The sequence below is a fragment of the Calypte anna genome, chromosome 3, assembly GCF_003957555.1.
Source record: "Calypte anna isolate BGI_N300 chromosome 3, bCalAnn1_v1.p, whole genome shotgun sequence".
NCBI classification, from domain to species: domain Eukaryota; kingdom Metazoa; phylum Chordata; class Aves; order Apodiformes; family Trochilidae; genus Calypte; species Calypte anna.
This window is the reverse complement of record NC_044246.1, coordinates 69,618,107-69,641,211: the sequence shown is the minus strand read 5'-3', so window position 1 is coordinate 69,641,211 and position 23,105 is coordinate 69,618,107. Positions and strand designations below refer to the sequence as shown.

Below are 23,105 nucleotides of genomic sequence, written 5' to 3'. Positions count from 1 at the left end.
GATTTATTGATGTTGTTCTAATGTTTTGACCAAAGACAACTTCAAGGAAAGACAAGTAAATTCTGTATGAAAAAATAAAGTTTCAAATTTTGTATTTAGAAAAACTGGTGTGCTAAAAGCAGCAGTTACTTTTCCTTTCTCCTCTTCATGCATTTTTTGTTGTTGTTAAGGGAAGGGGCTACAGTTAAGACAGCAGAGCTGACAAACTGCTTCAGATGATGCTCTACTTTCATTACAATTACTTGACAAAAAAGATTATGCCTCAAGTTGCACATCTTATTTTCATAAATAGTACATGGCACATTGGGCCAATAAGAAAAAAAGTCAACTTAACTGATTAAAACAAAAATCTCTTTATTCTGCAGATTTACTACCTGTGTGTTTTTTATTTAATGAAGGCAATTGTTCTTTCAGATACAATAAAATAAAAAAAGAAAAAATGTTCACAGAACCCTTTTGAAGAATAACCAAACCAGGAATTGAAGTACTCCCTTACACAAAAAGAACTGAAATTACACAGATCGGACAAGATTAGGCCATGTAACACAGAGAGCTCTTATTCCTCCTGTGGCAAGCAAAACATGAGTTGTCATGTAACTAAACCATAGATCTCTTTCCAGCTGATTCATAATTATAAAATCACAATGCACAGATACTTCTAGCCAACACATGCCTTAACTGTATTAAAATCCCTTGAAAAAAAATTTTTTAAACTTAAATTTACTTCACTACCTCCAGCTATTGAAACAGGGAGTGGAGTTTCAAAGTTTCCACAAACAAATCTAACAATCTTTTCTAATTAGGTAGTAGAGAATTTATGGGGATATTTTACATTGCCAAATATTCCATACATTTGTATTACCTTGGCAAGGGAAAAGAAGTTCTGACATTCAAAAGGAATCTCCTACAGCAAATGTACTCAGGGACACAGACTTTTTAAAGCCTTGCTTTACCTAACCTCGCCCTAAACAAAGCCAAGGACCAAGGTTAGAAACTTAGTTTTCTACATAATAGGAAATACTGCAAGCTGCTGTGATAGTCAAGGTCACAGAAAAGGTCAATACAACCAAAGCAGAGGACTTGTGCCCATCATGAAATTCTACGTAGCTGTACTTGAAAAGAGCCAGTGTGGTTACAAATCTTCTAAGTGTGTTACTAATACTGAAAAGTTATTATTCCCTTACTGGTATTCTTTTCCACACTCCTAAGAGATGCAGAGCCAGGTCAGACACTTTCTAAAGCCAGCCTGGTCCAGAGTCCCAAATTAAGTAGCTTCATGTTTAGTTCACTTGATTAAGTGGCTTCCAACCAGGGAGGCAAGAGCAGCTGGTGAGTGATGTGCAGCATCTGACAGGGGCTAAAGCAGAAAAACTTTACTAACTACCAGCAAGACACGACGTGTCCCCTTGAGTGTCCCTGTGTCATGCTGCCAGCAGCACCGCCTAGAAGCACACAACAAAGGCACAAGGTGCTTCAAGACAAAGACAGCAAGTCCTGGACCTCCCTGGCTCAAATTCGGGTGCCCAGAGCCAAGAGGATGGAGATGCAGCCCCAGAGGAGCTGCCTGCATGGCAAAGGAAGCCACAGGCAGCAGGGAGGCAGAAAAGAACACCATAAATACAGTGAGCAAGAACCTTGCTCAAGAGAACTGACAAACACAAAAGGTTACAAAAAGCTATTGCTTAACTGGTAAGGCTTCTAAAGTCCTGCCCAACCTCAGAAAATGAGAATGCCAAAATATTTGTACCCTCTAGCACTTTGCAATATATATATTGCATCAATAGGCAAAAGGCCTGAGAATAATTTGTGAAAGCTAAATTGTTCAAATGAGCTTTCAGTAACTCATTTAACAATGAAGTCTGAATTATTTTAGCCTGTACACAAGTATGAACACAAAGGCCAACTAATACTCCCACTAGTGTCCCACAGTGTACTGGCAACACTTCAAGATCTCCCAGGAGAAGCAGCTTTATTAACAACCAGCACACACAGGCACTGACTAAAATTGTCTTCTCTCCCATACCCAAAATTCACACAGGGCAAAAGTGCAGCAGTTTGGGGCACTGTGAAGCAAAGCTAACAGAGGAATGTTGCTGCTGTGGCTCTGACTTGTCCCATTTAAATCACCTATAACAGCCTAATCTAATTTTTTTCCCCATAGAAAAAATATCAAGTTATTAAAAAAATCCCTCACACCCTTACGTAGAAAAATCCAATGAAGTTCAGAATTCAGATCAGTATTCACTAAGAAGATGGCTAGTTTTGGAAATTTATCTTTGAAAGAGGGTAAGTTCTTGGTGTTGGGGGTGGGGAGAAAAGCTGGAAAGGACCAGCAGGTGACAGGAAAGCCTCCCTCACATAAAACCTTTGTCTGCAGACTGTAAACTAGGGGGAAAAAATACTCTTACAAAAAGACATTCTTAGACTATCCTCTTTTGGGTTAAGAAGAATTTCAGAGAAAGACTGAATTCACTGCTGTACAAATGACTGTTACAAATACTTCATTGGTTTCCACTAAATTTTTCACAGAATCATAGAACCATTTTGGTTGAAAAAGACCTTAATTAAGATCATCAAGTCCAACTGTTGACCTTACATTGCCAAGCACACTGATGACCCTCCTGTAGCAAGGTATGCAAACCTGAACACAGTATTTGAGGTGCAGCCTCCAAATTAGTTTTACCCAGAACACACCATTAGAAGTTTATAATCACTTCCCTGTGCAAAACACAGTACTTGAAGTAACCAGCATAATCCTCTCCTAGGAAGTCAAACACGAAATCTCAGATTAAGCTGCATTACCCTGGTGCTTTTTTGATTAAAAAAAAAAAAATTCCATTACTGTTGTCTGGTTGTAGACTTTTAAAGTCATAATAATTGGTTCTTAATAGATGATGACCAAGACATACCACAGGAAAAAACAGCCCTAACAAGCCCAGTTGTCATCCTAAGATAACTACTTAGGTAAGGTAAGGAACAAAAAGTAAAACACAAAGGCTGCAGAACTGAAAAAAAATTCTTCCTTTCCCCAAAAAAGTATTTAAGTTACCTTTTTCACCATAATGAAGAAAAACTTCTAGTAAAACATGCACTGAATTATGTATAAATTACATTTACCTCTTCAGTTTCCTTCTTCTAAATCAAAGAATACAAAAATGTTATTCCTGCATCAAGAAATCTAGATCCTCACCTTAATACCCAATAGCATAATCCAGTGCTCTTTTGTTGCTCAGGCAACAAAATGTATCATTAAACTACTTTGCTAGGAATTTGCCTAGATGTTCTACTTCTGAATGGAGAAGAGTTTTAAGACCTTAGTGTCTAAAAATGCATTTTATTTCTCTTGCACCTTCTACAATGCAAACTGCATCAACAAATTCCTAGAGTCACTTCGTCTATAAATAGCTCTCGAAATTCAGAAAAAAAATTTCAGCCGTGTTACAAAAAGAATTTGACATCTCACACTGATGTTCAAGCAATAAAGAAAACATTTCATCTCTCGTTGCTTCCAAATAATCACACACAAGCCTGAGCTGAAAGAGGTGTCACATTTGTTAACTAAATAATAATGTAAAAATGAAAAGCCAGATTTCAGAGCACTCATTTGTATTTTACAGCTCTGCTGTTCAAAAATGTTCTTGTTTAAGCCAAGCAGTAATCACACAGTAAAAAAACAACTGGCATGCCAACTATTTCTGTGTTATCTGCAGAACAGACTTGAGTTACATGGAAGACATTAGCTGCTTTCCCCCCACAACCCTTTAATATACAAGAATCCCTTCTAGTACTTTCATATTCAATACAACAGAATTGGCTGAAACACGTTCCTTCAGCAGGTATCACCCTAGAGCTGAAGAAAGTAATGATTACTTGTTCCAGGAACCACTGCCTATATTATGTTTCAACTGATATTATGCCTTCTTCCAAGAAAAGCTCATACCAATAGTGGTAAAAGAGGCTTTATGTTTCTCAAAGTCTTAAGCAAAGACAGACCACCTTGATCTGTAACACTAGAAGAGAGGAGTCACCTGCCTTTTCTATTAGGGAAAGTTAACCAATTGATTTTACTGTGTGTGTCTAGGCAATACTACACACAAAATGGTCTTGGGATGCAAATTTATGCCTTTTAGTTCAGCAATATATTTCTTAAGTACATTGTCAAGCGTCTTCAGGTTACAGAATTATTAAAATATTCTGAAGACACAAACAGAACCACATACACTGCTGCTGCTTTCATTTTCTTAGCTTCCATGCAATATGGGTGGGGTTTGAGGTTTTTTTGGCATGGAGGGGGTGGTTGGAAGAGGAGATTAAATGTCAAAAGAACAACTTGTGACATTTTCATGTGGCCTCTTTCCAAGCTGATAATCTTTATTTAATCAGTAAACATTACCCTCTTTTGTTACCTAAGACTTAAAATACAAGATTAACTATTAATGTATTTAATACAGGTCTGCTTCTCTCTATGGAAAATGCACTTAATTCTTCTTGATTCTGAATAATAGAAGTTCCTATTTCTTTTTCAACTAGCTTGTCTTTACCCTTTTCAAATTTCTAATATTTAACCAACCTGAAACTTCACTGAGACAAACAGTGATACGCTACATTATCTCAGGTTATAGAGTTTTACAGTAAAGTCTGAAGAAAATATCATTCAAGGAAGAATTACAGGAAGAAGCATTGAGAGGATTAAAGCAATTCAGTGGTTGTGAAATTTCCCAATCTGTACTGAACTTTGGACAGAGCTTTATCTGTAAAAAAGTTTTTTAAAATATAAAAAACTAAGACTGTAATGGTGATGTATCATCTGAAAAAAAAATAAAATTGATGCTTTCTACTTCCTCACAATGTGGTCTCCATGTTTGATATAATCAGGTTCATAACACTGCTACTATAACTACAGGAAAGGCTGCTTTGGACTGAAACAAAATTAAAAAACCCCAAAACCCACAACCCACACCTCAATGCTCTCAAAACCAACTTTATAGCAAGAATATAATCCAGTACTTAAGTTAAAAGAGGATTTCTTATTTCCTCCAATGGCAGAAATATTAGCTAACAGATCAGTGGGTAGACTCTGTGTAAAGTGACTGACAGCAGTGAAGCCAACTCGAATCCTCAGCTGACCTTGACCTTACAGTGACAAGCACTTCAAAAGGGTACAAGTTTATCTAAGTCTCTTCATATCCAATTACCATGGGCACCACACTAAATACAGTGTTTTCTTCAGTCCATTTATACCATGCTGGTTTCTAATTCCTGACATTGCATTGCACACGTGAATGCTGTATTCCAGTGCAACACTACTAAACTATAAAAAGTTTTAGGCACAATCCTAACATATTTCAATAGCCTTCATCATTAAAACAAAGTAAATATTTAATCAAGCAAGTGCATGTCTTTTGCAATTCAATAAATTCTTGCATTACAGATTTTACTCACTATCCAGCACTTAGACAGTAATATACAGTTTTAGTCATAAAATATTTAAAGATTAAATTCTACTTCTATATACAAACACTTTATTTTTACCTATTTTGAGGGAACAGTGGGCATTGCTGTTGACAGAAATGTGCAATTTCTGAATCCATTTTTTCTAAGACATGTAATAAAAATGCAATTAAAGCTGTTCTTTATTTTGCTATGAAATGTTTCTACTTGGTAAAACAACTAAGGAATGAGGAGAACAAACTGTTCTCAGGTACTAAAGAAGAGTAAGCTAACATTAGTCTGAAATAAAATGCATTATGAGTAAGAGGACTTATAATGGCAGCTGTAATCTTTTAAAAACTTTTTCCTTCAAGTAGTTTTAAAACCATCTCTTTATAAAATAAATCTTTGTTACAAGGTTCACATGTATTTCCTTCTTAACACGTAAAAGCAGATAAAACAAAATTATACCAGAGACATTATCACATAGCAAGAACACATCTTTCCACTAAAAACATAAAAATGTATTATTTAGAAAGCATTTTAAGAGCTCATGTTTAAATAACTTTCATGCTTGTATACTTTAAATAAAACTTTTAGATAAGCCTTATGTTACTTAATTCAGAGAAAAAAAGTATCTGTTGAATAATAATGTCAGTAAAAAATATTTTCATGTATGTACACTTACTGCAATCTCTCTACAGGCCGACATGGATATTCCTGTACCTTCAATTTGCTTCAGTGCATATTCCTTTTCATCTTTTCTGTACACAAAAAAAAAAAAAGAGAGAGGAATAATTGTATCTCTGACTTATACTACACCAATCAGTACAAGTATAACGATGTATTTTAATTTGGTCTGGAACAAAAATCTAAAAAGTTGATCTAGTTTATGCATAAATTATACTTAGATAGTAATAACAAGTTCTCTTCTCACACAGACTTCGAAGATTCCAAACAAAAACTGCTGCATAAAGAAACTTTATTCACCTATATCCATTTCTCTCTAAAACCACACAGATAACTGCAAATATGCCTACAGAGGATTCTGGAGGACACTTCTCCTGAAAATCCAGTATACTTTCTGCTACCACGATAAACCCACACAGATGTATCCCATGCCTGGAAAACTCTCCTATAAATACCTAGGAACTGCAAGGTTCTTACTTAATTTTATGAACCACTGTCAATCCACTTTTACTTCTGAAATACTATTATTTTAAGCTAATTATACTTATATAATAAATGCTGACTACTTACAGACCCCTCCCAAAGTACATGAAACTCTGTGAAGTACAAAGCTGAAGAATGTGAAAATGTTCAGCCCAAACACAGTGCTGTCCTTTTAAATAATCACAGATAGAAGCGATTTAGAGGGGAGACCAATGGAACAAGAAAATGAAGTAGTAACTCAAAGCCTTTCTGACACAACATAGGCAGCTTACTGCCTACCATTAGGCTTTGCAGGATTCAGCTATCATCAACAGATGTTGATAAGCACAGATAACCACAGTGCTGATGCACTTTTGCAGACTCACCAGTTAGAATTAAACAACCCACAAGCCCCAATCCAAACACTTCTGGTACACTTTAGTTTCTGCTCTGCCAGTCCCAAACCATTTCATCTTGCTGTGTTGAATAATCAATTTGAATTCATTTCATCCTCCCTAGCTTTTAACTCCAGGCCTGTGTCCTGCCCAAATCCTACTTCTTTCCCAGCCTTCTCCAGAACACCCATCTCTAAAATTCATTGCAAGAGGAGGAGGATGAGATTGACCAGAAAATACAACAGCCTCCACACATTAGTGACCACAGGCAACTATTATTCTCAGTCATTTTCAGCAGCTGCAAAACCCACAATGAATATGCATAGTTAACATCGTCCTTGGCTTCCATTTTGCACAAGCATGTTAGGCCATAGGCTTGGAGGGTCTCTTTCCCCAGATAGGTTTGGAGTAATAGAAGACCCTTCTGCAGCTGAAACAGAACAAATTAGTTTAAGGTGACCTAAAACACTTTAGGAACTGCCAAAGAGAGAAACACATTCTTGTTCTGCATAGATTTTTGTGGAGAAATGAAGACAGCAACTTAAGAGCATGCCTTGCAATTACCCCCAAAATAATCACCCATTCAGATACTTAAATGCAAATCTTAACAACCATTACACCACAAATGAATGTATCAAGATTGGACTTCCCTCTTCTAAAGCAAATTTCTATTCTTCTATGCTAATTAAAAAGAAATAGTCTCATATCACAGTATTTTTAACAGATAGCTTCTTACTCAGTACTTGGGGAGGGGGAAATGCCCAAAACTTTTCAAGATAAAAAAAAAAAAAGCCTAAAAAGTTACCAAAAAATAAGTCAAATTCTCCATTAATAGCTCAAAATAGCTGTTCAGCAAGTACATTTTCAGGAGTAACTCTGGAAGTGGACATGTCTGCTTCCTAAGGAAAAGGATTCACCAGTGTCTACTGACACAGTTGAGATTCCTTCTTTCCTCCCCCCTGAGTAACTTTGTAGGACAAAGCCTGGAAATGCTACAGAGTTCAGTGTTCTTCAAGCACAGTATTGCCCTAAACACAATATTCATACAGGTTTTTGTTATGCTCTAATCCCTTTGTTTAATTGCTGCTGTACAGCCCAGTTAATCACTCAGCAGATCACCAGCAAGAGCTAGAAACTCCACCCACCTAAGATAAGGCAGAGCCAGGACACTCAGTTGCACCTGAAGTACCGAAAAACTTCCATGGTATCTGGAACATGGCAGCAAACCCACTCAAGTGATCACATTCAGCACTGGTTACCTTATGGAAAATGCTCATAGATTTAGATCTATACATAGCACATGGCCATAATCCTTTACAAAGGTAGTAGCAGCAGTAAAAGTATGTGATTGACTGGCAAAAAGGAGCCCAATCCTTCCCAGAAAGAGAAGTTCTTATGCTTCAGTGATTCTTATGCATCTAGAAATAGCTACTAACTACAGAAAACTACAGGGTACAAAAAAAAGCAGATATGGTGTCACTAATGTACATTTTCTTCAATGGACTAGGAAGTAATTATTCTCAAAACTTATCAAGCCTTAACCACCCATCAGCTCAGCCAGCTCCACTTCATTCATGTGACAACCAGCCACAACTGACAGAAGCTGGGAATCTACAGGTAGATGTTAATTTTTTCCTAGAGAACAGTATACATGCTGAATTTCAATATATATACATTTAGTGCCTTTTCAGAGCTATGTAAGAAACTCAAAATGTGAAATAGTAGGGATAGTAAGCAGAAATTTAAAGGAAATCTATAACCACATCAGTCCTTTAAAAGGTTTACCTTTTTCACCCTCAAGGACAGCTGTCTGGTGCCCTGCTAAAAAACTTCACAGCAGCTACAGGTTGTTCCCACAGCTCAGTCTCAGGCAAGTTAAATACAATGTGGAGTTATATTTGTCCAGGCTTGGACACAAAAAAAATAGATGAAAACAGCAGACTTTTACCACATTCCACTATGATGAGAAGTTTACCATTTCAGTAATGTCTGTGGATTGTGTAGCTGGCCTGCAAGCTGATGCATCCCTCGGCAGCTTGGCAGGAACCATCTCAGTGCTGCAAACAGAGGAGCACATGTATGTAGGGCACTGACTTGTTGCAAAAGCAACAGACTTTTATATCACCTAATCTGTTCAACCCTCAGCTTAAGATCTTCCTCTTTATGGCAGGGTGGGAAGGCAATCCCATTATTGCAATGACTATACAACCTTTAAAAGTTCAGCTTGCATCTTGTCAGGAACATCTAAAGAACCTGGGGAGTGGGAACAAGGCAGCAAACTTACATCAAAGAGGACAGTCTGTATTGTGCAATATAAAAAGAGGTAGACCAAAAAGAGAAACTAAGGCCAACCGAGGAATACACAAGAAAAACAATTTTTGGAATGGAAACAATGTACTACATTTCATATTGTATTTCTGAATCTTTTGTCTCACAAAGTCCTTGTAATCTCAATTTTCAAAAAGGGGCCTGAATGCTACACAGCTGATTGGTGTCACTGACTGATAAAAGGGATAACACTAAACTCTGCCAGGTCTCCCTCTTGACATCTCAGGTGATGCCAGCGACCTCAATATATACATATAGTAACACCAAAAGAAAGCGCTTCTGCTACCTCAAAGAGTTAAAGCCCATTCATGAAGCCCTTCTGGGGCTTGAAAGCAGCAAAAGGCAGAAGCTTGTGTCACTTTGGATGTTACTCTTCTCAAAATGCAACAATATCAAATTCCTGAACACTGAGCATACTTTCCTACTCCATTTTCCAATAAGTTTATAAACTCAGCAATGTCAGATACTTGCATAAATGCAAATGAAATTTTACTAATATTAATCTTATTAAAATTTAGGCTTTACACTGTAACAAAACTTTGTAAGGAAAGAGAATACAACAAGTGAATTCAGTCACAGTCACCCTCACTCCACATCTATTGAAGATTCAGAAACCTCAACCACTGAGGCTCTTGCCCCTAAAATTAGACTGACCCGAATACATCTTGAGTGACTAAGAACTGTGAATTTCATACAAGTAGGTTTATTTTGTAACAAACTGACATAACCAGACTTGACAACCTGTTTAAAAGGTAAAAACTGAAATGTTCACATTAAACCTTGGAAGCAGTAGAATTTTTCAGCTGCTCCAGGTAACTTCTTCCAGCATTAAAGCATATTAAAGCAGAGTATGGAGCTGTACCTGATATTATTTCTTTATAGACAGGATTGATTACAGAAAACAAAGATATCAAGGAAATATCTCCCACAAAGGATATTGTGTGAGAGGAATTTGTTACCTTAAAATAAGGAGCAGTAGCAACAAGAAAAAAAAAATCTCTGAAATAAAGAGGAAACAAGATTTTTTTTTATTTTTTGTCTGTGAATTATTTACCAAGGTCACAGACACATGGTCCTTCAGACTCTCCCAAAAGAGATTCTGCTTTTTATTTCATAATATCACTCATAAGAAGAATGTTTATGACTGTCATAAACTGTCATAACATTAGCTACCTGACTTTTGGTAATATAAGGATAGGTCCTAAAGCCCCAGTGTAAAACCATACTTAATTACACCGTCCATCTTACCTTGCTGTAGAGAAACAAGATAAACCAGGTGCCTCAAGTTGCCAATGAGTGGGTGTGAGTCCACCTGTGCCTGATTAGGACAGGCCCCTATTGGGCATGAGCAAGACCAGGGGGCCAATAAAGGTGGGACACACACCCACAGAGCAGAGCTCACTCGTGTGCGAGGCATTGGAGAGGTCAGCAGCTTGTTGAGCCTCAGGAGCAAGAAAGGCTCTTCCCGCTACATTTGGTGGAGAATGTGGGCAACAAACAGATGTCTAAAGGAGGAGCTGGCAACAGGAACATTCTCCGTGATTTGAAAAAAGTGCCTGGGCTAACACTCTCCCTGAAAGGTATGACCAGCAAGCTCTTTGGATTGGAAACCCCTGAGCAGAGGGAAGCCAAGATAAGGATTCTCTCTTTGGAAACCCCTGAGCAGAGGGAAGCCAAGATAAGGATTCTCTCTTTGGAAACCCCTGAGCAGAGGGAAGCCAAGATAAGGATTCTCTCTTTGGAAACCCCTGAGCAGAGGGAAGCCAGGAGGATGGAATCCCATGAGGAAGGGTTAAATCCCATAATCCCATGAGGAACCAGCAAGCTCTTTGGAAACCCCTGAGCAGAGGGAAGCCAAGATAAGGATTCTCTCTTTGGAAACCCCTGAGCAGAGGGAAGCCAAGAGAAGAGCAGATGCAGGAGGGAGAAGAACAACTCAAGTCGGAAAGGCAGAGACTTTGTTTGTAAACTAAAAGTGTATGTTTGTATGTTTGCAAGCTAGGGTTAAATCCCGTAAGCTATAAATGCATGTTTGTAAAAATCCTGTGTAATCAGTGTTAAATGTTTGTACGTTTGTTTGCAAGCTAGGGTTAAATCCCATAAGCTGTAAGTGTAAAATGTTTGTATGTTTGTAAAAATCCTGTAATCAGTGTTGTAAGATATAAAAAAAAAAAAAAAAAAAATGGGGGAAATGTAGAGAAACAAGATAAACCAGGTGCCTCAAGTTGCCAATGAGTGGGTGTGAGTCCACCTGTGCCTGATTAGGACAGGCTCCTATTGGGCATGAGCAAGACCAGGGGCCAATAAAGGCGGGACTCACCCCCACAGAGAGAAGCTCAGCTCACTCTGGTGCAAGGCATTGGAGAGGCCAGCAGCTCGTTGAGCCTCAGGAGCAAGAAAGGCTCTTCCCGCTACACCTTGCATTACATCTCTTTCTCTGTACTGCTAAATCTGGCTAAATACTACCACTTTGATAGGTGGAAAATTACTATTAAAGTACCAAATATTAGGAACCCTGTATTTCTTCCAAGTGTCTTTGGTGAAAACCTCTGTCTGAAACATCAAATGCATATTATTTGTCAAAACCATTATAATGCATTAGGTTACCTATAGAAGAAGAAAAAAAATGGACTCAATGCAAGACCCATGATGACAGTGGCCTAAACCCCACATTTATTTAATTTTCCTTTTGTAGGCTCATTACACAAACACTTCCTCTGAAGTATAGAGAAATCCCAGACTTATCAGAGATTTATTTTTCACAACAGGGAACATTTATTATATTTGGAAAGTCACTGAGCAGAAACAATACCTTTAAGAAAAGGTGTAAGGACCAGAACAAAATTCTGCACAGTCACTGTGGGGCCTTATTTCATTCAATCTGAAGTGGAAAAATAGTATTAGTGCTAATGAAGCATCTACATTTTTACCCTTACTTCAACATCAGGCAATCTGGATTTCAATAAATACAGCTATTTTTATTCCAACTACTACCAGAGAATTGCTACTTCCCAGCAAGGCACAAGGTGTTTAGGAATCATCATTATCTCCAGGGAATCCAAATCACATTCTTCCAAATCACGTTCCTTCAGACTTTAAAACTCTGCATCCCATAGTAAGAACAGGCTTCTCCTGTATTCTTTCTGTATGCCAAGAGCATAATTTGGATATTTTTACACCAACATTTGCCCCCAGACACACACCAAACTTATGCTAAAGGTAGAATAAATAGCATTCAACTTGTAGTGGTCTTTTGGTTGTACTGATCTGAAGGTCAAATTAAATTTGGTAATTTTTCTATCTGATCCTCATTTGGAGCATGACAGATTTCAGAAAAGGAGCAACTGGTCATGCTGTAAAATGACTGGTTTTAATCAAAAGTTATGAACACAAAGCTAACTTTGAAGCCTACAATGAATGCCCTTGAGAACAGGGCAACAATTCACAGAGGAACTGTTTCATCAACAGACACATTCAAAGACACAGGCTGAAACCCACTGTCAGCTGTACTAATGATAATGAACCAAGGCAACAAACATGGAATTTTTGAATAAGCAAGATGGTAAATCTTAGCATGAATCTGTGGTACTCCATGGACATACTAATATGGGTGAGAATTTTCTCTAAACACCTTGGAATATGAGGAATTCAAGAGCCATCAGATATGAAGCATCTCTCGCAAAAGATTCTGCTAAGGAGTCAAACAGTTAATCACGTGCTGCTAGAATTTCATGCTTGAGTGGCCTTTGTATCATCAGATCTTTTGAGGCACTCAGACCCCATAATATATCAAAGAGGTGGGAGTCAAGGACAATTATAGTCAGAGCAGAGTCCTGGTGTTAGCTGCATGAATGCTTACAAGTGCTCTAGAAAAGACAGAGGAAGAAAGAAGGGACAGAAGAGGCAGAAAACCTTCTGGCCGCATAAAAAGAACTGACTCTCTGCAATAACTATGAGTATAAGGTGAGCTACATCGCTTCAAAACAGTGAAACATACCTCCAGATGTAGTTCCCATTCCTGCAGATCTAGCTTCTACCTCCAACTCAATTGCCTATAGCATTTATTTTCACTTGACCACCAAAAAAAAAAAAAAAAAAAAAAAATCAATAGCCTCATCTACTTGAGTCAGCAGGGAATGAGCAAAAATAACCATACTGCACAGGAACCCCACTTAATGGAAACATGTTTAAAGCAAAACTGCCTCCAGTTTATACCTGTGCTCTTATTTAAACCAGAACCTTTATCCTTAAACAAGTGATGAGACACTCCTAGCATGCACTGGAAACTACAGCTGTTGCTTTGCCTACTGAAAAGCCTGACCTCAGTGTGATTCCATCTGCAAGATGAATGACCCTAGGATATTCCAAAATCATAAACTGTAGAAAACAGAGGACAATTGAGGAAGAAACAAGGAGTTGTGCAGTAGCCTCATCTGAAAATGTTTATTTAAAAGCTACTAATCCCAGGAAAGACAGAGGCGAACATAAAAAATGCCCTTCAGAGATCTACTATTCCAGTAATCTCAGCTCCTCCAATTTTTCTCAAAAACAGAAAAGTCAGTCCTAGTTTCTAATAAAAAAAGAAAAAAAGAAACCACCAACCAAAAAAACCCCAACACACGCTTACAGACACCAAATTTTCAAAGGTCAGTTAATATTATCCCCACATTCCTTCCCTTTCACATCATCTTACTAGACTAATATTCAATACATTCTAAAAAAAAAAATCTCACCACTGATAAAAGAATTGTTCTCCCACATAAAGGATCAAGAAAATATAAATAGGGAGTTCAGATATAGAAGTTAAGTATTAGTTGCCTTAAAGACTGTCTCAGAATTTTAAGCGCAATTGCTTTTAAAAGTTTTCTTTACTTATTTCCTTCTTGAACCCGTTGAGATAGCTGAAGTTCACAAGATGCATAATAATTTCTAATATCATTACAACAAGCACTTTTAGCTGTCACTCATCTAACTGAAAATGATCTATGTCCCCAGAGCTGGGTGGTCTTTTATAAGCCTAAATTATTTAGATACAGGACACTCATAAGTCAAGTCAAAACAGCAAAATTTTTATATTTGCTGTATGAGCAGAAACTGTTCTTAATTTCCTCAAGTCTCATGCTGAGTTAGCTAATTTATTCTCAAAGCAGTTGCCCCAGACCAGTTTCAGTATTCCTTCAGGCAAACACACTGTTACTGAAACAAGTAAATCTTTTTAAAGTTCTAATACTTTGTCTCAGTAGAAGAGAATAAAAATTGCAGCCTTTGTCAGTTCTCTGGTGCCTGCAATGGAGATCAAGAAACAACTCTCTGGAAGCAGAATGTAAGAGCTGCCAATCACTTACAGTAATGATCCCTTCCTCTGTTACACTCATGGACCACATCTTCTCTTGAACAGTACATTATGCAACAGCGAGCACATGCAAATAGAATCTTAGTTCAGAACATGGAACTCAGCACTTAAAAGTAGAGGAAAAAGACTTGGGTCAGAAAGCACCTATGCAAACCATGAGCTTGATCAAGGCCACAGAAAAGGCAAACACACCCTTTCAGTAGGCATTTTCAAAAAACATGGAACAATTAAGTGTTACTAACAAGTCTCTAGTAACATTTGGTAAGAACATTCCACAGATATTCTGGTTACTTGTGTAAACACATCTGTAGCACTCTGAATCATGGCAATTTCTGGGCTTGGGCTTGTTTTTTTTTTTTTTACATGATGTATGACATGAAAATACTCATATTGAAGATAAATTTACAAAAGAAACTTTACAACACATATACCCACAATACAACAGATCCGATTGGATGACCCAGAATTACACTGATATGTTATATTTCTGTAACAAGCAGTTCACATGTGAAGTACTTAGCTTCTGACCTTGCCCCTGTTCTACCTTGCCCTTGTTCTACCTTCACCCTCTTACCAACTAGGGAAGGGGAGGCAGAAAAAGAATTTGTACTTCTCCCTAAAGCTCTTAATTCCTTTTCCTGCAGCATGACTGGAAAAAATCTTAAACCCCTCACTCTGTAACAGGAAACTTCTTGTCCTCTTCATCACATGTAAAAAAAACAAAACACAAATACAACTTGAGAGGTTTTGCTTTTAAATGGGCTAATTTACACACTAGTCTTCCTCTGCAAGCTTGCCAAAAATTTTTACCTGTTTCTTAAGCAAATGCAACCTCTTCAGTGTCTCATCATCAGCTGAATGCTGTTTGCTTTCTGAAAGGCTCTGAGCACTACAGCTCATATTCTGCACTGGGTAGCAGGGAGAGTAACAAAAGAAAGGATAAAATAGCCACAGGAGAGACAATATGCAAGGGTATGTGGAAGGCACTAAAAATTGCTCATTGCCACTTGCACCCTCTTTGGCAGGAAGCAAAACCAAGGTGTAGCTGCAGCTCTCAGTAAGGCATGGTTACGAAACACTAACCATCTCTTCCTACAGTGGGGCTTTTAATTAGAATGCATTGCAGCCAACTAGTTAGACAGGTTTGGTTTAGTTCTGCTGCTCCTGCTCACACATCTTAAGAACACTTAATGCTAAAAAGCATCTTTAGTATTTGCATGTACATCTATATTCAGGTTTACACTTAGCTATATAATGAGGCATGAATAACTTAAAATTCTACCTTCATCATTATAATAACTTTTATCAAGAAAAAAAATCATGAAAGCGAGAAGGCAAAATGCAGCTTTTAAGATACCATCATTGGTAGAAATTTTGCTGCAGAGAAAGGTAATTGCTCAGGATCAAATACACCACTTTCTGACTTGGGTCAATATTTCTCTGATTCAGCCTGTCATATTAGTAAACAGCAACTACAGCTGAAATGCAAAGCACTTACATTCAAGACAACCTCAAATAGAGGAAAAAATGAGATGTAAATACATAAATTATTATAGACTCTCAAGTGTCTCACAAGTACATACTTGCATTGGTACATAACACTCCAGTTTCACACTCAAGAGAGTACAACTCTCACCACATAAATGAGTTAGCCTCTCTCTTAACAATAAATGTAGCTGCAGTACACGTGTACCCATTCCCCTGGGATTTCATTGACAACATTGTTCATTTGTAGCATCCAGCTCAACTTGAGTGCAAGTGTCATTTCCTGACATACTTGTACTATATATATATATTCAGTAATTAAAGTTCTGCAGAACAATATGGGCGGAAAAGTACACAAATTATTGTGGCACAAACATTAATTTAAGAGAATAAGCAGATTACCTCTTCTAGACTTAAAATCTTGTACCACCACAGTGATCTCATTCATAAGCGTGACCAGATGCAACCTCTGAACAAATTAATGGTATTAGCAGGAACTCCAACCACAGCAAGTAGCTCCAGGAGAAAGCCTATTTTTCCAACAGAGCCATTCCTTCCAGCATGCTGTTTTTTCCCTCTTAATCAATATTTTTCCACTTCTACTTCAAACAACTAAGATTCATCACACACAAAAAAAATCTAAAACTAACAAAAAGTTACATGTCCAGGACCATGGCCAACATTCCTATGTTAGATTATACACTCGTCTTTACCACATGCTTCCTCTTTCTCTCTCTTACCATGCCCCAACTTTCATTTGACTCTTCTGGGGACTTGAATGCTAAACACTTCAGATCCACATTAACAACTTTACATCAATGCTTCTGCACGCTGATTTCAGTCCAAGGAGGAAAACAGACTCCTCTTTAGTTACAAACTTACAGCACTCAAAAATGTAGGGGGGGTGGTGGGGGAAGGAGAGAAGATTACATTTGTTTCCCCCTCCTATGCCTGTACTATATACAGTGATGTTCTCGGACTTGCATCACTGGTGCCCAGTTTCCAAAAGGGAATTCCGTATTTGGCTACCACAGTGAAGCCTGTTTTATACCAGTTCTCTTGTTTGAAAGTTACGGATAGATCAGCTGACAAGTTACAAACAGTGACATTCTTTTTATTAAAAAAAATTTTTAAAAAACCAAACTATATTAGCATACAAATCTACACATTCATTCTGCTGATACATTGTACAGTACAGGACAGTGTCCAGCCTTTTACACTTGCCAAAGATTGTTATATTTTGTTATCTTTGGCAAGAGGGTCTGCAGAGGCAGTGCCTGCTGCCAAGCAGGCTGCAAGCTTGGGGGCTACCCAGGGTACAATTCCTCAGCCTTCTGCTGCCAATGTCTTGGAAGCTGATCAATGCATTTCTGTCATTTTCTCTCTAACAAGGTTTAAAAGCACATACCTACTTTTTAAAAGGTGTTTTGAAATACATAGATAAAAAATATTACCTCCATAGTTACTTTAAAAAAGAGGGGAAAAAAAGCTGTTTGTAATTTTATTTTAATAACCTCCATTGCCCCAAAGCAAGTTGTGAGTAAAAGAATAAGAACATAGCCACAGCGTGAAAGAACACAGCCATCTCAATTGTTTGTTTAAAAGTAAGCAGAAGCAGCAATAACTAGAAAGCTATTATTTACATGAAGATTTCAGCTTTTACAAGTGTTACATCTGCTGTTGCTACAGAAGGAAGAACAGAGTGACCTATTTTCTACCTGACTCGAGCATCCCACTATTCCTTGCGCTCTCCTGACAAACCAACTGCAGGATCTTTTCAGCTTGATGACTTGTCCAAACATCCTCTTGCAGGCAAGCTGACATCTTGGTGAAGGAACAGAAATACTTCACAGTGGCCTGGACTAATAGACTGATCCCTCCCAAAGAGAAAAGGGATACATACAACAAGCAAAAAGAATTTCCAACCTTTGCTCCATCCTAAAAATTTCCTCCCATGTAATAAGGAGTTACCCGAAGTGAAACAAATAAGCACAACAGCATGGCCTAAACCGTAATCAAAGAAATGGCAAGGATCCTAAGGAGGTGAGGCACAAAACTAAGTCCCACTTTCCTAACTGTAACTGGAAAAATTGCATGCTTTGTTTTACTGGACAAATGTGACCAAATGTCAAAAAAAATGTTCACAGAAATCAAAACGACATTTCAAGACAGTACATACACATATAAAAATCATAACAGATTTTCCAGCTACATAAAGAGCTGAAAACTTAATACTGACAAATTAATTACAATTGTATCACTATTTCCCCCCTCGAAGCTACTGGTCCAGTTTTAGTATACACCAAAATAAACCACTAGACAGCTTATATAAAGACCCCTACTTTCTAGCCTTTCTGGACTAAAAAGATTTATTAATAAAAGTTTTGTAAACCCAGGTGTCTAATTTAGCAAAATGCATAATGCAAGTAATACTGCTAGACCTCCTCAGAGCACATGAACACCAATACAATAAAGCTGCAGGAGCCAAACATCTTAAAAAATATGCTCAAGTAGTGCATGCAAATGACACACCAATATTGTTCAAATCTGACTGCCTGTTAAAAAAAAAATCTTAACTTTCATTGAAATCAATCAGCTCACTAGAAACATGCACAAATCATACTCTACCCTCAGCAGAAAAAGCCAAACTAAGGTGCTACTTTGCTGAAAAACTGCTTTTATGCCTAAACCATTCACAGACATCTAAGCAATGCAACCACTTTTTTTACAAGCATTTTATCAAAGTGCTTGCCAAGCTCCATATAAACACATTTTACTATTTTATGAAGTTTATATGCCAAGTTTTTGAAACATGTGACAGGCTCTCAGCGGATTTTCTGTAGGGCTACAAGGTTGTTACTGCCCCTCAGCCTCTCAAGATTGTAAAATGATTATAAAAAACAGTAGCCAGAATCTTTTTCATTTATACAGGAATGTCCTCCAAATTTGAAATACTGAAACAGTCTCTATGATCAACCAGAGAATTCCTTTACACTAAGCTCAAAATCCTCCAGTGATCAGCACACTCCAAATACACACCACTGACAGGTTTCCATTGCCAGCACTGGAAAAAGTTTCCTTCTGTCACTAAGGATGCCTGAAATTTAAGAAGTAATGCTAGATATCGTCCACCTTGCAGAGGCATTTCATCTAGATATTTTCACAAGGAAATCCCCTTATTTCAATGATTTAAGGTTTTTTCAATTTTTTTTTAACTTCTTCGCATCTAACTTTCACCCAAGGTCCTAAAGACTCACAAAAGCAACAGAGAGTTAAGTCACCAACAGCATAGAAGAAAAAAAAAAGGGGGGTGGGAGGGAAGGGAAATACCCAGTTTCCAAGCATCATGAAGTAATTTCAATCTATCTGACTGCCCACAGAAACTTTGCACTTTTGCACTTCCTCTTACCAGTTTGTTTTCTTACAGTTCAAGGTGTCCCTTTGATTATTCCCAGCTCTGACACATTAGCTATCTTTTTTATCATGTTTACTTTTGCTTTACTACCCATCTGCATTTATAATACTGTGATTATAGCATAATACTATGATTATTGTAGGGATTTTGAAGACAACTCCTTTATGGTGCTTTGCAGCATCAACGTAATTCTTGCAAAGGATTCCCATTGCCAATTACAGTAATGAAACATAAGTTAGGAAAAGACACCAGATTTCATTTTTTGCATAAAATGGTAAACTAAAAGCTTTGCCTCTTTTATGCTCTTCTTACAAACAATAATTTTAGGATCATTATCTCAACAGCAAAAAAAATTTAACCAGCATTTTGAGTGCTTCTGCTACCACTTCCTCTCATGTCTCTCCTAGTTATATGATATAAATAATTTTTTTAAAAAACACAACTACTTAAATCCACAAATATTAAAAGAGCTTGGTGGAAGCCGAAATACCCAGAAAGCCTTTAACGTTTCCTTTCCAAGTTAGCTATGCTCTAGTATTCTCAAGGCTGCAGAGGAGCCTAGTCACTCAGAGCTCCATTTCCCAGCATTTAATTCTCCACCTGAATTACCATGCTACCTTTCAGTTATTAATCATTTTGATACAACATCCTCTTAACTCAGAGCTGAAAATTTAAAGACACACATGAATGCAATTTACTCCCACAGAAAAATCCCTGGACTTCTCTATTAATCTAAAGCAGCAGCATTCCATTAATCACTTCCAGGACTTTATTTGTAAAATTGCCATTTTTCCTTATTCAGCCTTTTATTGTCCTCAAAGTTTCACAGCTGCTATTACTCTTTGGCTTTCTGTTAGAAAGGTATCACCTCTGATGTGCAAGAGTTTTATTCAATTTCACTGAATCGCATGCTTAGAACACTTCTACAAATGCAGACTGTGTTTGTGCACTATTCACATGCTGCAGCGAAAAAGTGCTTAATGGCTTTTCTGAAAGAAAAGGGCCGTGTCTGGAACCTGCACCTGCATGAGACCCTTACCCAGGCCTCAGGACTGCTCCACTTTAATGACCGCGCACCAGCCAAGCACTCCCGCATCGCAACCAGAGTTCCTCACTGCTCTCTTAACCACAGTGCAGTGAAAATAGCATCCAAGGGATACCTATTCCTCAGGGAAAAGAAGACAGCCCTGCTGAGGCAACATGCGTGGGCTTAATGGTTGAATGACCTCTCAGGGGCCAGCCAGGTGTGTGAGGAGAGGGAGAGGAAAGGGCTGCCGATGGAGACACACCTCCTGCACACCTGTGCGCAGTTACTGCCAGAACCTGCTAGTTCTGCCCGCACGAAGCCCCCCGGACAGGCCGCTAAACCCAGCCAGCCTGGACCTGGGTTCCGCTGGGTACCGGGATCAGGGGCCAGCGCAAGGACCAACCAACACACTCCCCGTGAGTGCCCGGGGTCTCTCGGGCACACCAGCCTGCCCGGGAGAACCCAGGGAGGGGCTGTGGGTAGCCCGGTGCTCCTGGCATCGAACTTGCTCGTTTTCCCCATCCCCTGCAAGTTCTGGGAGCAGAACGTCAAAGCACGAAGGCAGCCACACAAAAGATGAAAGCGATGACGTTGAAACCCGATGTGAAAGCCAAAGGCGATCACAACGGCACAGCCCGCTGACACGGCACCCTTCCCCCCCCCCCCCGTTTCCCCCGCTGCGCCGGCGGAGGGGGCAGAGCGGGAAGCGCCACCGGGGGCCTCGGCCACTGCCGCCGGCGGCGAGGCGCTGCCGGGTTCCGCGGCCGCCGGGACGGAGGGCACACACCGGGCACCGCAACAAACAGCCGGGCGTCCGGCACAGCTACGGGGCAGGGACGGGCTCATCTTCCCCTTACCCGACATCAGGGCACGTCGGGCAGCCGGGCACCCACCGGCAGCCGCATACGCCCCATGCCTCAGGGCCGGGGCCCGCTCCCGGTGCGGGGCGGGGGCTGCCCAGGCGGGCTCTGCGCTCCGGCCCCCGCGCGTTGCCAAAAACTTTCCGGGGAGGGGGATGAAGGGCAGTGGAGTGGGGGGGGGGTAGAGGAGGGAGGGAGGGGGCCCGGCGGCCGTTGGCGGCGCGGCCCGGCGGCGCGGCGCGGCCCTTACCCGTCCTTGCGGCGGGCCTTGTAGACGTGCCCGTAGGTGCCTCTGCCCACTTTGCAGCCCTCGTATTCGAACAGGTCCTCCACCCGCTCGCGCTCGGCCGCCAGCTTCGACTTGAACTCGTAGTCCATGTCTTGCCCATGGGCGGGGAGAGACGGGCAGGGGGGACGCGGCGGCCGGATCAGCACCCCCGGCTGGCAGAGCCCCCTCCCGGCGCCGCCATTTCCGGGGCTCGGTAGGGGCGGCGGGCGGGCGGGGGGCTTAAGGGGCGGTTTGTTTTTGTTTTGGTTCGGGGCTTTTGGCGGGGGGGGGGGAGGGGGTGCGCTCCGCCGCCACCCGCTTCAACTGGGCTCCTCGCGGCGCGGCGCGGGGAATGCCGGGAGTCGTAGTGCGGCTGCGGGCGCCAGCCCCGTCGCGGCGGGCGGACGGTGCGGCGGGAGAACTACAATTTCCGGCATGCCCTGCGCCGCCCCGGCTAGGCGGCGTCGGCGCACTTGGCTCCCCGGAGACACCGAGCATTTCAGCGGCCGCTGGGAACTTGCTGACTCTTCACATTGCGGCGCGGAGGCGGGAGCGGCGAGCGCGACCGGGCTCGGCGCCTCTCTCTGGAAGAGAAAGAGGGCCCACACGCTGCCAGTGCTGCCGCTGCTGCCGTGACCGCGCCTCGCAGCGCCCACCGGGCGCTGAATAGTGCGGCAACTTGTTTATCTCGTGAGGTGCCATTCAAAGCCTTGGCCCGCCCCTTTTCCGGATACTGCTTTTTGATTGGCCAGCCACACCGCGCCCCCGCCGTGGTTGGGCCGTAGGTCCTCGCCGGCGGCTCCGGAGTCCGAGCTCGCAGCTGGTCCGCCTGAGGCGGGCAGGGGAGCGGGGCAGAGGCGAGCCGAGACCGGCCGCTGTATAAGAGGCAGCGGCCTGAGCCCGGCTGGGGGTAGCGCCCGGTGGGCGGTCACCGCTCGGCTGAAGGGCGGGGCTGTGCCCGGGGGAGCGGCGGTTGGCGCCTCTCGGCCCCAGTGGCAGGCGGCGCGCGGGAGCGGCCGTTGAGGCGCGTCCAGTACCGGCAGCGGTGGGGCCCGGCCCAGGCAAACAGCTCGGCAGCCCGCGGAGGCCTCGGCCACGGCCCGGTGGCGGCTTTGCCGGGCCGAAACGACTGCATTGCAGGCCCCGCGCACGTTTGGGGGTGAACGGGGAAATGGAAAGCTGGAGTGGAAGAGAGGAGACCGGTTCCGGCAGCATCTTCGTGTCGCTGCGGTTCCATGTTCGGAACTGGAATTCTCAGAAGGTGGCGAGGGGTAGCCAGGTGCTGCTGAATAAACTCATTTGCCACATTAAGGATCACTGGGGGCAGATGACTGCGTTTCATTCAAATGGTAACCCAGGCCTTATTGCTGAGGCTTTTTGATTCTACAGAGC

General features: G+C 40.9%; 1 protein-coding gene across 4 annotated transcripts in view; it reads right to left on the bottom strand.

Moving 5' to 3' along the window:
• The window catches only part of CDK19 (cyclin dependent kinase 19), a 119,429-nt gene extending 97,059 nt beyond the window's left edge, over window positions 1-22,370 (bottom strand). For 2 of the 4 annotated variants that reach the window (XM_030447308.1, XM_030447309.1), the window contains exons 1-2: window positions 21,696-22,370; window positions 6,119-6,194 (exon numbers count right to left, since the gene is read on the bottom strand). In XM_030447308.1, the coding sequence (XP_030303168.1) occupies window positions 6,119-6,194; window positions 21,696-21,823 (204 nt within the window). In that variant the 5' untranslated portion in view covers window positions 21,824-22,370. Of the gene's footprint in view, window positions 1-6,118; window positions 6,195-21,442; window positions 21,528-21,695 lie in introns of those variants that run through there. The other 2 variants (XM_030447311.1, XM_030447310.1) reach the window with 2 other exon arrangements.
• Between the last annotated feature and the right edge of the window lie 735 nt (window positions 22,371-23,105).